General features: G+C 43.9%; 1 protein-coding gene across 1 annotated transcript; it reads right to left on the minus strand.

Annotated features, from left to right (window-relative positions):
• Positions 1-10,272: 10,272 nt before the first annotated feature.
• Positions 10,273-14,141, minus strand: SRSF6 (serine and arginine rich splicing factor 6). Its single transcript, XM_008158538.3, has 6 exons — positions 13,898-14,141; positions 13,531-13,679; positions 12,104-12,228; positions 11,754-11,962; positions 11,425-11,508; positions 10,273-11,326 (listed from the first exon to the last, which is right to left on the minus strand). The coding sequence occupies exons 1-6, from the start codon at positions 14,002-14,004 to the stop codon at positions 10,966-10,968; spliced, it is 1,035 nt and encodes a 344-aa protein (XP_008156760.1). The 5' UTR covers positions 14,005-14,141; the 3' UTR covers positions 10,273-10,965.
• Positions 14,142-15,413: the final 1,272 nt, after the last annotated feature.

The following is a 15,413-nucleotide window of genomic DNA, read 5'->3' on the forward strand; positions in this document are numbered from 1 at the left end:
TGCGATCTAAGGGAAGGAGGCCGCGCGCGGCGTGGGTTCTGACCCGGCCCTGCCTGGGTGAAAGGCGGCATAAAGCCGCTCCTGCGTTTGGGTGACTCCACTGCCTTTGGCTGAGAGTGTGGCCTGGGGCACCACACTGTATCCTCCCAGTCCTCCATTTGTAAAGTGTCACCCGCTTCCTGGCATATGGTTGTTCTCAGTAATCGTTCCTGTTGTGGTGTTGCCTTGAGCAAGTCACCCCTCCTCTGTGCTTCAATTTCCTTGGCTGCTCTATCGCTCTGCTTCCACAGATCTAACTAGTCAATTCTCCCTTGACTGGTTCCTGTGGCATTTACATAGATTTGTGTAATGCAAGAGGTTAAGAAACTGCGAGCTCCAAGAAGAAAGGAAGGAAACATTCCTTTCTGTATCCCTAGCACCCAGCACAGAGCTGGGTGCTGAGTGAGTGCTCGATAAATATCTGTTGACTAAATGGTGTGCGCATGCAGATGAAAACACAGCACTTCTTGGTACATTCTAGAGCCCCAGCCCCCTCTCCTACACCAATGATTTAACCGAATCTATTAAGGTGGTGGCCACAGGTTGGACCTACAGGTTCCTGACTTCAAGTCCAGATGAGGAAATTGTTCCTTATTAATTGTAGGCAAAATTCCCCAAATTGTTGTGGTCATCAGGTTTAATGTATGCAGCATTTAACTATTCTGGTTGCTATGCCAATGCACTGCATGTGTTCTTCCTCACTGCAATGTCAATTTTTAATCATATATTATTGGGAACAGGGTTGCATCAGTTGAGGATGCTGGTTGCCATAACAATAGGTTTCTTTTTACACATCAATACACACACAGCCATCCGCTTATTTTTCTTTCATCTCTATGCAGACTGTGCTTGTTCTAGATTCCAAAGGGTTTATTTTAGGTTTTCAGATTTAAAAAAAAAAAAAGTGGTGGAGCTACACAAACATATGGCTTCTCAACAACATGCATCCGTGAGGTAGTGATTCAGACAGACCAGTATGAGCTGGGGGACCCTGGAATGAACATGGATTTGAGTTGCTGAGATACTATTTTTCTGTTCATTAACAGTACGTTGGTTTTCATACCTTCGGTGGGCTTGCTTGAACACCTTCAGGGATGGAGAGCCCTTCCCAAGCTGATGTGATTTGGGGAAGGTTCTATCTTCTATAGCCAGAATTTGCTCGGCTGGTCCAGTGTGCCCTCAGGGAGCAAGTGAACAAGTCCAACCCTTTGGCCCCAGTGTCTTCTCTAAGTTAACCCCTAACCAAGAATGGACCCCCAACATTTAAAACACTGATGATTAGAACCCTGGTCAGTTTAGTTCAGTGGTTAGAGCACCAGCCTGTGGACTGAAGGGTCATGGGTTTGATTCCCGGTCAAGGGCACATACCTCAGTTGCAGCCCCAGTTGGGGCATGAGCAGGAGGCAACCAATTGATGTTTCTTCCTCTCTCCACCTCCTCTCTCCCTTCCACTCTCTCTAAAAATCAATGGAAAATACATATATTGATTATTAGAAACACTGAGAAAACTTATTTGTAACACCTTTCTGTTCCTACAGATTTTAATTCACCATTGAGGCAATCCATGTGTTTCTGGAAAATCATCAGGATGTGCCTTTTATGTAAGTGTGAAAACACTCCTGGTTTCAGCAACATGGCAGACTTTGCTAATAGGGAGCCCTTTCTAACACAAACACCCCCAAATCCTGGATAAAATATTACAAGAAAGGGAGCAAGCCAGCAAGCCAATAAAGGAGCAAAGTAAATTCATTGCTGAACTTGTAAGAAGGGAAAATCAGCAGGAGCCAGAAACAGAGGCGAACAGAGCGAGGCGGCCTGATGTCTCCCTTGTCCTGGAGGTAGCTATTGGATAGAGGCAAGAGCCAGCTGCTAGGGAGGTGTTTGATCACACACATGACAGACGATGGAATCTTGGGTCATGTGATAATGGGAGTTGGAACCGAATCCCCTGTATAAAGACTGGACACCCCCCACCCCCAGACTATATACTTGTGAGCCATGGTGGGGAAGGCAGGGGAGGGCCACATTTCCATCAAACATGGCTAGCTTAAGGTACCACTTACCCCTGGGCGTGGGTGTATGTTATCCAGCACATCAGAGACTGACAAAATTTCTATTTGGATTTGGGAATTGATACCTATATTTGTAACCACTAGAAAAATTTGTCTCAGTGAGGGCCAGAGCCCCAGCTATTTCCCTTACCCCCACTGTGCTAAATATCTGAACCTTTTCCTCAACGTATTGTTAGATTTCATATTTTACGATGATGCTGAGGCACACAATGAAAAAGAATCCATCGATAAAATTGCATTAGTTTTGCCTAGCCAGTGTGGCTCAGTGGATAGAGGGTCGGCCCACAGACTGAAGGGTTGAAACATGATTCTGGTCAAGCGCACATACCTCTCAGTTGCAGGCTTGACCCCGGGGCACGTGCGGGAGGCAGCCAATAGATGTGTCTCTCTCACATCAATGTTTCTCTGTCTCTCCTCCTCCTTTCCACTCTCTAAAAAAAAATCAATAGAAAAATGTCTTCGGGTAAGGATTAACAACAACAAAAAGTATTAGTTTTTATTGCTTCTGAATACACATCACCACAAGGTTACTGGCTTAAAACAATATCACTTTATTATCTTGTAGTTATGGAGGCCAGAAGTCCAAAATGGGTCTCACTAGGTCTCCTCAAGGTATCAGCAGAAGAGCCTTGCTTTCTGGAGGCTCTAGAATTTGTTTTCTTGTCTTTTTCCAATTTCTATAGGCTTTCTACCTTCCTTGATTGATGGCTCCTTCCTCTGTCATCAAAACCAGAAATGGACAGTAACAGCTTTTTTCATGTCACATCACTGTGGCTGACTTTTGCCTTCTTTTTCCATCTTTTAAGGGCCCTTGTGATTACATCCGGCCCACCCAAATAATCCAGGATAATCTCCCTATTTCAAGGTCAGCCGATCAGCAAATGTAATTCTATTTGCAACCTTAATTCCCCCTTGCCATACAACATAACATATTCACAGGTTCCAGGAATTATGATAGGGACATCTTTGGGGACCATCATTCTGCCTACCACAAAAACTAATAGTAAAATTGGTCAAGTAACTGATCCTCTTATAAAGAGCTGGTGGCAGAGATGCAAAAGACTGAGCCCAATTGTGCATCTTAAAGCCTTTAGTCATGTCATGTTTCCTGTAGCTAGCTGTAGTAACAAATTACTGCAAATTTGGAGGCTTAAGATAAATTTATCTGGAGATCCGAATCCAAAATGGGTTTCACTGGGACAAGACAAAGGTGTAGACAGCGCCGTGCTCGCTCCAGAGGCTCTAGGAGAGGACTGTTTTCTTGCCTTGTGGCCCTTTCCAATTTCCAATCTTCAAAGCCATCTTCCAATTTCTCTGTTTCTGAATTCACACCTTTTCTGATTTTTGACCTCCCAGCCTCTCAGTTTATAAAGACCCTTGTGATTACACTGGGCCCACCAGAATAATCTCACTCCCAGACTTTAATCCCATCTGCAATGTCCCTTTTACCATGTAAGGTAACATTATCAGGTTTCAAGGATTAGATATTTCATCTACCAAGTATGTCATGCCTACTAAAATTACATGGTCAAAATCAAGGCATGGGAAGTACTCTGCTTATGGAGGAGAAATGGGGATATGTAGAAAAAATATTAAAAAATATATATATATGAAATTTCTGGCAGATCACACTCAGTGAAGCCTTTAATAAGTGTTTATGGAATGTGACTTTTGACTCTGGTGATTCAAGGTGATACACTCTTTGAGGGCTTCCCGAACAGACCTATGAGCATCAATCATCTTATTACAATCACAGCTGCAGCTATCTGGGCTTCAGTTCCTGCTAGGTCTGCAAGGGCAAAGTCATCTTAGCAAAGGTGGATGAAAGCTATAATTTAAGATGTTATTTGCTTATTCCAATTATAATGCTGTCATCACATTTAAATTTAGGCTCTGAATTTTCCTTCCTTCTCTACTCCTATTATCCAGAGCAAGATGGCACACTATCTGCTTTAAACCTTCTGTAGGTACAGAAGAGATTCTGCAGGAATATTAAAGAAATAGTTTCCTCACCCTTTTGCCAGAACTGGCCCAGAATTCAAGTGAGGAAACATCTATTAGGGCAGGGAGGCCATATACTACCACTCTGCTCTGAGCAGGTTAGTGCAAACTGGGAGCGTGCTGTGTCTACTAGTGGGCCCCACTCGGTAAGAGGGATACTCACAAATCAGAGGGATACTCACAAATCAGAGTACAGGACAACGGATTCAAAACTGCTGCTCTGAGACAGGGTCAAAAGGATGGTTAGCCTGAAGAGGACCTTCACAAGAGCAGTAAGTAACATGATCTCTGCCGCCTGAAGATTCAGGCAATGATTTCCCTGGCTCTGTCCCCTGAAAAGGCCTATGACCAAACTAGTAGCAATGAACACCCCAAGGACCCAGATTGTGGTTGCTAAATGCCATTTCCAAAAGAAAGTCAGCAGGGCTCCTTAGAGAAATGGCTAATTCCAGGTATGGGACCAAAAAGATGAGCCTGGACTGCATTAATAAACTCTTTCACTGTAAACTCTAAATAACAAACAAACAAACAAACAACAAAAACAATAAAACGATGAGCCTGGAAATCTTACCATAGAAGGAATCAAGGAAGCTGCAACCATTATTAGGGCTGTTTCAGAAGAACTCAGGAGGCAACTTGAGTTGACTCCCACTGACCAAAGATGCAACAAGGTAAGATCAATAAGAACTGCAATGGGGGCTGAAACCGATTTGGCTCAGTGGTGGAGTGTCAGCCTGTGGACTGATGGGTCCCGGGTTCGATTCCGGTCAAGGGCATATACCTTGGTTTCGGGCACATCCCCAGTGGGGGGTTGCAGGAGGCAGCTGATCCGTGTTTCTCTCTCATCGATGTTTCTAACGCTCTATCCCTCTCTCTTCCTCTCTGTAAAAAATCAATAAAATATATTAAAAAAAAAATAAAGAACTGCAATGGATTGAAAAATTATGGCTAAACAGTTTAATGGATGTAGACAAAGATCAATGGCTGCCACTTTGACAAAACCAGACACCTAAATAGAAACCCTATAAATTAAGGAGGTTTAAGATGTCTCTTATAGGTACCTAATGAACTATCTTCAGCTGTAATGCCTAGGATTTTTTTCAAAGTTATCTGGCGAAGTGGGCAGGCATGTAGATAGTTAAAGCTGGTTGAGTATATGGGAGGTTCGTACTATTCTCTAGCTGGTGTTTGAAATTTGTTGTTAGTAGTAACAACAATGTATTAAATAGTACACTCAAGGCTGTTCATGAATGACTAAAGTACAGTCAAACCTCATTTCTTGAACATCTCCTATCTCAAACAATTCACTTTTCAACTGGACAAACCTTTCATGCTGATACCTGTATGGTCAGTCACATATCTCTCAGGCTACAAAGGTGAGAATGCGTGAGTACGAGTCTGTTTGCAGCTGTTACCATCTCAAGTTATTGTGTGTGAATATTTTTTTATGCTTTTTGCTGCTTATTATTAAATTTTCACTTTTTACTGGACATTTCACTTCCTTTTTAGTTAAATTTTCATTTATACTTCATGTCCTTTTTGTTGTAGTGTATTTACAGACTAAACAATACATTAGATATTTACTGTATATAAGAAAGGTTAAAACGGCATCATTTAGGGGTCTAGAATGGGTTAATTCAATTTACATTATTTCTAATGGGAAAAAAATGCTTCGGTTTTCAAAAAGCCTTCCAGAATGAATTAAGTCGGAGAAGTGAGGTTCCACTGTAGTATGGATATTAAGACCTGGGCACCATACTCAACTGCTTTGCCTATCTTTTTCTCAATGGGCTAGAATATTAGCATTTGACTATTCTGTATTTTAATAAAGGCAGCTACTAATTAACCAGTGGCTGTGCCAAGCCCTTTGATAATAGCCCTCACTCCACAATATTAGAAGGTACTGTTTTACAGACTGAGGACACAGCTTATTTTCTATTGCATATTCCTCGCATCTAAGTAAAAGCTGCTTCCAGCTCTCTTTTTGGCCCTATGCTAGGGAAATCACTCTCCTGCTTTCCGCATTAATGGGATACAATCTATGTCTGTCATCAAAGCTCCCCCTTATGCAGCTCTTTCTCAAACTCTAGAATGGCTGGTTCCTTCTCCTATAAACAAAATCCCCCTTTTTTGACCATACCTTTAAAAGTCTATCCCCTACAAAAAGCACTTTCTTACAGACCGTAACTTCGAAAATAAAAAATGTTAATTGTGGGTTTGGTAAGGACCTGAGTATTTAATTTACTACTAGAGGCCCGGTGCACGAAATTTCATGCACTGGTTGGGGGAGGTCCCTCAGCTCGGCCTGCCCCCTCTCACAGTCTGGGAGCCCTCAGGGGCAGGAGGTGACCCGGTGATCAGGGGAAGGTGACATCCCCATCACACCTCTGCTGCTGCCACTGCCGGCAGTGCAAGCCTCAGCTGGCCCTGGTTATCTGAGCCTCAGGCCGGCCCTGGGCGGCTGGGGGACTCTGGAGGCAGGCACGTGGAGCAGCTGGACCCGCCTGGGGGTGGGCCCAGCTGTGCCGTGCGCTTGCCCAGGCGGGGCTGAGGGGACTGGGAGCCGCCATCTTGTGACTGTGGGCACCACCATCTTTGAGGGTGTGGCAGTCAATTAGCATATTCCCTCTTTATTAGATAGAATAGTTATTGCCTATCAAATGACTGATTAAAAAAGGAAAAAGTGACTTTGTGATTCAGGTTATTACAATGTGCCACTATATATGATGCACTGAGGACAGTCTCATTCTTGATATTCCTGCCAAAAATGCAATCATGAGATATTCAGAAAAAATTCAAATTGGGGAAATTCTACAAAATAACTGTCCTTTACTCTTCAAAAATGACATGGTCATGAAAAAGGTTGACAATTTGTTCAGATTAAAGACTAAAGAGTCATGAAAACAAATTCAGCAAATAATCCAGGAACACTGGAAAAATATAAAGAACATTATAGGACAACTGGTAAAATGTAAATATGGACTATGTTATACATCAGTATATCATCAATGTTAATTTCCTGGTTTCAATGAATAGCTGCAAGAAAATGTCCCTGTTCCTAGGACAGACGTGGGGAACATCTGGCCCACGGGCCATATAAAGCCCTCAAAATAATTTGTTCTGGCCCTGCTGAGGATTAGGGGTGAGTTAATTAAATGTTTGACCAAATATTAACAGGCTAATTTTGTAGGCCCCTGAATGTTATAAATATCCAAATGGCCCTTGGCAGAAAAAGGTTCCCCAATCCATAAAAAATGTTAATTGTGGGTTAGTTTGGTAAGGACCTGAGTATTTAATTTACTACTAGAGGCCCGGTGCACGAAATTTCATGCACTGGTTTGGGGGAGGTCCCTCAGCTCGGCCTGCCCCCTCTCACAGTCTGGGAGCCCTCAGGGGCAGGAGGTGACCCGGTGATCAGGGGAAGGTGACATCACCATCACACCTCTGCTGCTGCCACTGATTGTCCTAGGAAATAAATTTTGAGAAAAAACAGCAAGATTTCTTTCAGATGGCGCAGGAAAAACCACCACATATAAAAAAGAACCCACAACCATGTGTAAATGAAACAATACATAATTGATGAATGGAAAAAAGATATAATTTTTAAATACTATTTAAGGTTTTTAAAGTTCAAAAAGTCTGTTTATACTTTCTGAGCCTCTTTATCCTGATTTTTTGAGTGTTTTCACTTAGAGGAATTGTTTTGAAACAGGCAGTTTTTATTGCTTTAATGATTTATTTATAAGTCCTCTGCTTATAAAACTTCATCTAATACTTCCTTAGAAATGACTTTAAAAGTGGGTATAAAAAGCAAAAAAAAAGTGGGTATGTGAATGTTAAGTGAATAATATAAATTTAATTACAAAATAGCAGCATCCTATTATAAGCTATAATATTCAGTATAACTTGTCTTTTATAAAATTCAAACAAGCCACAATGGATCTGGAATATAAATCTTTTTAGATTTACATCACCAAAAGAATGCATGAATCATTAGTCCTGGTTTTCTCTGAGTCAAAGGTAGATTTTACTGTGGCTCTTTGGTATTTCCTGAGTTTTGAACCATGGTTCCTTTGTATTCAAGTTTGAAGTTAATCACTTAAGTACTATACTGGTGGCCTATCGGTGGGGTTGCTATAAAATAGCCAGGCAATCTGGCCTGGCCAGTTTGGCTCTGTGGATAGAACATTGGCCGAGGACTAAAGGGTCTCGGGGTTCAATTCCAGTTAAGGGCATGTACCTCAGTTGCAGGCTCAATCCCTAGGCAACCAATCTCTCTCCCTCCCAATCTGTAAAAATCAATGCTTCTAGAACACTACTCATGGTATGAACAGCTTATTGGACATAGGCATTATGACCAGAGAAGTCTGGGCAGATATGGATACTATCAGCAGCAACTACCTTAGTGAGTGTAAGTGGGTCCTAAAGGAGAGATACTTTATAGTCCAGGTACATATTACTTTTGTAATTAATTAAATCAGAACTTATGACACTCCACTGCCAAAGGACTAAAACTGGATGAAGCCAGAAAACTGCTTTCTGAAAGAAAGGTGAACAAAAATGTGACGGGGTTCCTAAGCATAAATTGCCAAAAGTTTAACCTTTTGCACTCGGATGTCGAGTGTGACTTGACACAGTTAGCATCGGTAGCAGGAATCGAGAAAAAAGCAAGCAAGTGCAAAGGGTTAAAGCACTCCAAATCTAAATCAAGGACTTGGGAAAAGAGGATTAATGCTTCCTAGTTTATGTAAGAAACCAGAGGCCTGGTGCATGGATTTGTGTTACCAGTGGGGTCCCTGGGCCTGGCCTTTAGGGACCAGGCTGAGACAAGCCGACATCCCCCAAGGGATCCCAGATTGCAAGGGCATTCTCAGAATCGGGCTCCCTCCTCTCTGGTTCTGAATCGCAGCTTGGCAGCTCCTGTGTTGAGCGTCTGCCCCCTGGTGGTCATTGTGTGTCATAGCTACTGGTTGGTGGCTTAGGCTTTTATATATCTAAACTGTCATGGAAAATGTTCTGCTACAAGATAAAAATGGGTAAAATTGTAAAAATAAGATTTAGTACTTTTAATCCTTCCTAATAGCTAACAAATGGTTTATCCTTACCACTTCATGGATGACACAACGCACAAAATGGGCCAATGACTCAGATCCTGATCCCCACATTTCTGGGGAACTGAAAACTAGATCCTTTCTCTCATGGTCAAGTCAGAAATAGCAACTCTAATTCTAGAGTTGACACTAAGAATTTGGCACTAAGTGGGAATACACAATAAAGCCAAAACAAGCCTTTCCCTTGGTAAGCATTTTATTGAGGAGATTAAGCATAAAATAGGTTAACAAAGTGGGAGAAAGATACCAAAGATGAAAGATGGTAACATAGGAGCAGGTAGGACTCAAACTGGCCATAAAGGCACTATGGTGTGTCAATAAACAGTCTGGTAAAATAAAGGGGAATCAAGATGTTGCCCACTTCTCTCACTAACAGCTTAATATACCATCTAGCCAGATCACTATATGGCATGTTGTAGACTGTTGGACTCAACTCACAAGTTGGCAAGAAACTAATCATTTTATCAGTCAACTCTGTTCTCAAGTGGACCAATGCTATGGTGGTGCAGCTATCTAATGATGGAGGTCCATAGGTATGGAATAAGACTAGATTTTTAATAAGCTGGTCTTTGCCATTACTATAAAAATTTACGAATGCAGGAATTTACCTATATCCACTGTGGGCCAGCTAACAATGTGGACAAAGCTGCCTATTATACCATGTGATATAACATTAACATGAGGATGTCGCATACTTTTAGAGTCAAATTTCACCTTGTAGCACCCCCCACCCTCTCCTTCTAAAAGTATTTCTTTCCCCCAAAACAAGAGAACTTTGGTCAAAGCCAAGTCTTTAACTTGTCCTTACACACCAAATTCTGAAAAGCAGTGGAGGCTTGCCTCTTCAAAAGTCATTAACTTTTGTTCTTCCAAATCAGCAAAATAATGAACTATAATTACAGGCACCAGTTTCTTCTCTGAAATTCTGCAGTATATATTGGAAAAAAACAACCCAACCATTCCTTATAAACATCTAAATTAAAAAGTATCAAAGAAAGTAAAGTTTCATTATTTAAAACTCATTAATTTAGGCAAAATTGCATAACAGGTTGACTATAAAATATTTTATTTTTAACCTAACTTGTTAAATGGGCAGATGCAATAACTTTGGCAAATTTGATTAACAGAACAAAAAAATTTTTATCGAAATTGAATAATTTATTGCTGGTCTGAGGCTTGCCTTGTTTTACATTTGAGTAGAATTTACATTGTTTCCACAAACAGTAGAATATCAATATTAAAAGGAATTAATAGCGACCTATTCAATAAGGCAATCATCTTGGTAGCAAACTTTTATTGAAATCTTACATAACTCAGGCTTTATAAAAAGCCAACATAATTGAAAAATGGGTTCTCCCTCTAAAGCCTTAAGTATCCAAAGCTTGAAACTGTTTAAATTTAAAAGTCTGCAAACAAAACAACAAAACCCTGCAGCAGATCCTGCTGAAATACTTAAAAAAAAAAAAAATCTAAATGAGCTTAATCTTTACAAAAGTTATTTTAGCTCAAAAGCTATAAAATCAAAGTTATCTTAATTCTACAAAGAAGGGAGGAGGTCTTCATGCCACCATTTTAGAACCCCATCTTTTTCATCAAATTTGGCCACAAATCAAATTTCTGTGTGCCCTTGTTTTCAGGAGATTCCTCTTACAAAAGAGGCCAAGTACAAACATGGAAGAGTAACTGCCTAAGCAAGTAGGAAAGTGTTCCATAATAGTGTGCAAAGAACATAGAGTTCTGGGTTAATCTCTGGAACTTGATCTGGACCGTGACCTTGACTTTGAGTGAGATCTAGAACGAGATCTTGAAGCTCTTTTTGGTGGAGGGGACACAGAATGAGCCTTTGAGGGAGGAGCAGGTAGGGGAGATTTGGAACGAGACTGGCTCCTCGATCTAGACTTTGACTTTATATCACCTTTTCCATTTTCTTTGGGGGAACGAGATCGAGAACGAGACCTGCTTCGAGATTTCCCATACTCCTTAGACCTGCTTCGAGAGCGTGAACGGGAGCCTCGATCAGACTTGGGCTTTGATTTGCTCTTTGATCTAGATTTCCTGCCTTTGGACCGGGAACGTGATCGACCTTTGCTCCGAGACCTGGATCTGAACAAGAAAAGCCAGATTTTTCTTTCAGTACCTTGCCAGAACACACAAATACTCCATAAACAAATACAGTGTCATCAAGACCCAACATTATTTACCGGGAGCGGCTTTTTGAGATACTTCGAGATCTACTGCGGCTGCTCCTGCGACTCCTACTTCGTGACCTCCTTCTAGACCGTGACCTGTAAGAACCACAACAAAAACTTAATCTCAATACATCTCAACAGGTTTGTGCCACTTACAAAGAACAATAAACAGACCAACACAAAATTCAAATCCACTGTCAAAATATCTGGAAAAGAACCCAACGATGCAGCCAAAAACTGACCTAATTTCAATTAAGTATCAATTAAGATACTCTCATTTGAATTTTTCTTTGTTCTTGGGAAATATTATATCCTCCCCTCTTCATTATTCTTCAAGTTACCTTGATCTGCTTCCAGAGTAAGACCGCCTATGGCTCGTTCGTGCTTTATCTTCAATGAGCCTAATATTTCTGCCATTTATTTCTGTACCATCTAGTTTATCCAACGCACGTTTCATGTCAGAGTAGGAGCGAAACTCAATAACTCCTTCATTTGTGCGTTCTTTGTGAGCATCCGCATAGGTTACTTCACCTGCTTGTCTCATGAAATCCTATAAAAAGCAACAAGACAGGTCAGACCCAGAAATCTAAAGATCTACATACTATATCTGACTTTCAGGAATAAAGTTAAACAAGAGCCTACCTATCCTTTAAACATCCCTATCACTTTTATTTCTAATTATAGCACATACCTTTAAATCTTGCCAACTGCAGCGACTAGAAAGATTTTCTACAATAAGCCTGAATTCTGTACGAACAGGTGGTCCATATTTGTCTCTGCCAGAAGTTCTCCGACTGCTGTATCCACCTCCACCACCTTTATCACACGAAGAAAACGATTAGATGCTTTGTAATGATAGGGACACAAGTTTCTGAAAGTTAGTACAAACATATCAACTTTTATTTACTGGAGTAGGACTTTGCTATTATATTGCTAAACCTTTGATACAGTTGTGATTTGCCACAAATTAAATTAAGGGCAAGCCAAATAGACTAAATCCAACTAAACTTCTCCTACAATCTGTTAGAGAGTGACTGCTCCTTTATTCAATTTACCTCGCTAAGTTTTATTTTACAGAACATTGTAAAATATAAAACTTAACTGATTACATGCATTTCTACATTTTACAAAAATGTTTACTAGTTACACTAAGTACTTACATCACAGTGTGAGGTTTTTGGTGGTGGTTTGGCCACAAAACACGCAAGGTAACAGTCACCTAGTTCAGATTAACCAGTTTTGTCTAACCCTTGGAATCCTCACCATCACCCTGCGTCTAATGGCAAAAGGCTGCTGTCGTCATGGCTTCCGGTAAGGTCAGCCAAAGGGTCATAGGGCAAGGGTCACACAATGTATGGAAAAGCCAAGGCCAATCAGGAAAGGCAGTCATCTTAGCCTCAGTGGACACAGCCTCAGCCCCATTGGTCACTTTTAAATTGAAACATCAAGGACTTGTTAAAAAGTTTGAATTCAACATGCAACAATTTCAACATCAAACATTTAACATAACCACCCCCCACCTCCTCCCAATAACATGCCCCCATTAGTTCAAATACAGCACTGCCGTAAAGCTTATTTAGCGCTACTTGTGGTATATACCACATTAGTTCGATATAGTATTTTCTTTGGCCCCTGCCAATTTTAATAACTATAAGACCTAAACTTAAAACCCCTCCCCATTCCCCGTCCCCACCCCACCCCACCTCCGCCCCAGCCCCAGCCTGCTCCAAACTTCTAGGCTAAGACATTCACATTTCTAGCTAATGCACTGACAGGTAAGCAAGGGGGATACAACAAATACAGCCACCCCTCACTTCCTCGGTGGGCAGAGCCCACGACAGTGCTGACAGGGGCCCAGAACAAGCCACCCACTCCCAACCTAGCAAAGAAACCCCAAGCACCCAAACTGTGACTAGGCAAGCCCCACGACCCAATCTCCGCGCTCCGGCGTCCCGGGGTACTCCAGGCTGGCGCGAAGGCAGCGGGTCCCTGGGCCACCCGAGTCAAACGACCCCGCCTACCGCGCCCGCCCGGGTTGGGAGGCCCCACCCCGCCCCCTCTAGGCCTGCGCCCGCCCCCCGGTCCCAAGGGCGCGGAGCGCGCGGGGGTGGGACTCACTGCGGCTTCCGTAGCTGTAGCCGTCGCGATCCCGGCGCGGGCCCCGGGCGTGTTCCACGATCACGCGCTCGCCGCAGAGGTCCTTGCCGTTCAGCTCGTAAACGGCGTCGTCGGCGTCGCGGGAGTCCTCGAACTCCACGAAGCCGTACCTAGGGGGCGGCGCGAGGGCCGGGGGCCGGCGGGACAACGTTAGGGCGGGGACGCGCACGCGCACGAGGCCCCCGCCCCCTCCGCGCCGCGCCGCCGCCATTTTGGAGGCTGTGCGACGCGGCGCCGCGGCCTTGACCGCCTTTTTCGTTTTGGGGTGCTCCGCCGCCGCAAGGCTCGAAGCGTTATGGGATGACGCAGGCGCCCAGGTCAAACTCACCCATTTTTGAGGTCTATTTCAAGGAGGCGGCCATAGCCACTGAAAAAGCGCTGAATGTCCTTCTCCCGGACGTGGTAGCTAAGGCGCCCTATGTAGACGCGCGGCATGTCCGTGGCGGGCGAGGGGCCCGAAGGCTGACTGTCGGACGGCGAACCGCAAGGCAGGAGCCGCGGTACGGGTGCGGGGATGGCAAAACCCCAGACGCACGCCTTCCACGGCAGCGGTGGCCAAATCCAGCCACACAATGGTGTGCGCGCGCGCCAGTGTTACGCTATAAGGGCGGGCGGGCGGGGCGGGGCCCGGCGTGTTACGTCAGCACGCAGCACGTACCCTCCCGCCCCTTTCCTCGCTGGAGCCCAGGGCTCGGGGGTGCCTTGTCGGGCCGCCGCCTGCGAGTCTCGAGGAAGTGCTCTTTTACGCGCTCACAGAATTCCCTCCACCCATCTTTGTAAACGTAGTATCCCGTCGTCTAGACGCGAACCTGTCTTCCACTTTGCACCTTCCGAAAACCTTCCTCGGAGTGACTTTTTCGGGACTGGCGCTTGGGAGGCAGGCTAGAGAATCCCCGCTTTTCATTGGTTCTCGTCGTTGTCATAATAGGTCTCTGGTCTGGGGATTGGTTCTTTAAAACGAGGCTGCGTATTAGAACCGAGGATTGGTTCCCGCTCGGGTGGGAGTGGGAGTAAGCGCGGGGGGCGGGGAAACGAGCTTATTTAACAGAATCCCAGGTTGGGAGTCGGCCGGGATCGCGATCCGAGCTATCGTCGCTCCGGTCTTCTATTTCTCCCAGTTTCGTTCACTGCCATTACCAGCCTTCACCCCCTCCCTGCAGGTTCCTCTATTCCTCTTTGGGTTTGTTTTTTTTGTTTTGTTTTAGCACTGGCAGCTGGAGTCACCTGTACATGGCTATGTACGTGGCAATCCAACGCTCGCCGTAGGTGTTCACAAAGGGAACACGGTCAAGGCCTTGGGCCCAAGAAACTTGAGCGAGACCTGGCAGCCCTCCCACAGAGGCGCGCACTTTCCCTCCCCCATAGGGAGGGTCCGTTGCCCCAGTGCCATTCCTTCCCCCATTTGTTTGGAAGGCACCTTACCCACTAGCGATGCCATGTAAAGCTGCAGTAGTAGATGGAAACCCCAGCGGAGTAAGTGTGAGTGGAGGGGCGAAGACCCTGAGTACTCTGAAACTTCAGTGCAGGAAAGAAAACTGGAGGGATGGGGGGGAACCCTGAGAGCATGGTGTCACAGAGGTTAGGAGAGGAAAGAAGACCGCTGGTTAGGTATTTCCGTAGAGTCTAGCTCTTCTAGAGCAGGGCGATCTGGATATTCTCCAACTTCTGGTTGAACGGGGATCCCCCCTGCCTCCCCTGGGACATTTTACAAAGTCTGGAGGCTTGTAGGTTGTCACCACTGAGCTACGGCAAGTGTCAATACTGACATCTAGTGGTAGAGACTATATGCTGTCCGTCTAAAATTAGAGAAACTGCATAGGTGGTATGTCTTTTTAAAACATTAG

This window comes from Eptesicus fuscus, chromosome 12 (assembly GCF_027574615.1).
Source record: "Eptesicus fuscus isolate TK198812 chromosome 12, DD_ASM_mEF_20220401, whole genome shotgun sequence".
NCBI classification, from domain to species: domain Eukaryota; kingdom Metazoa; phylum Chordata; class Mammalia; order Chiroptera; family Vespertilionidae; genus Eptesicus; species Eptesicus fuscus.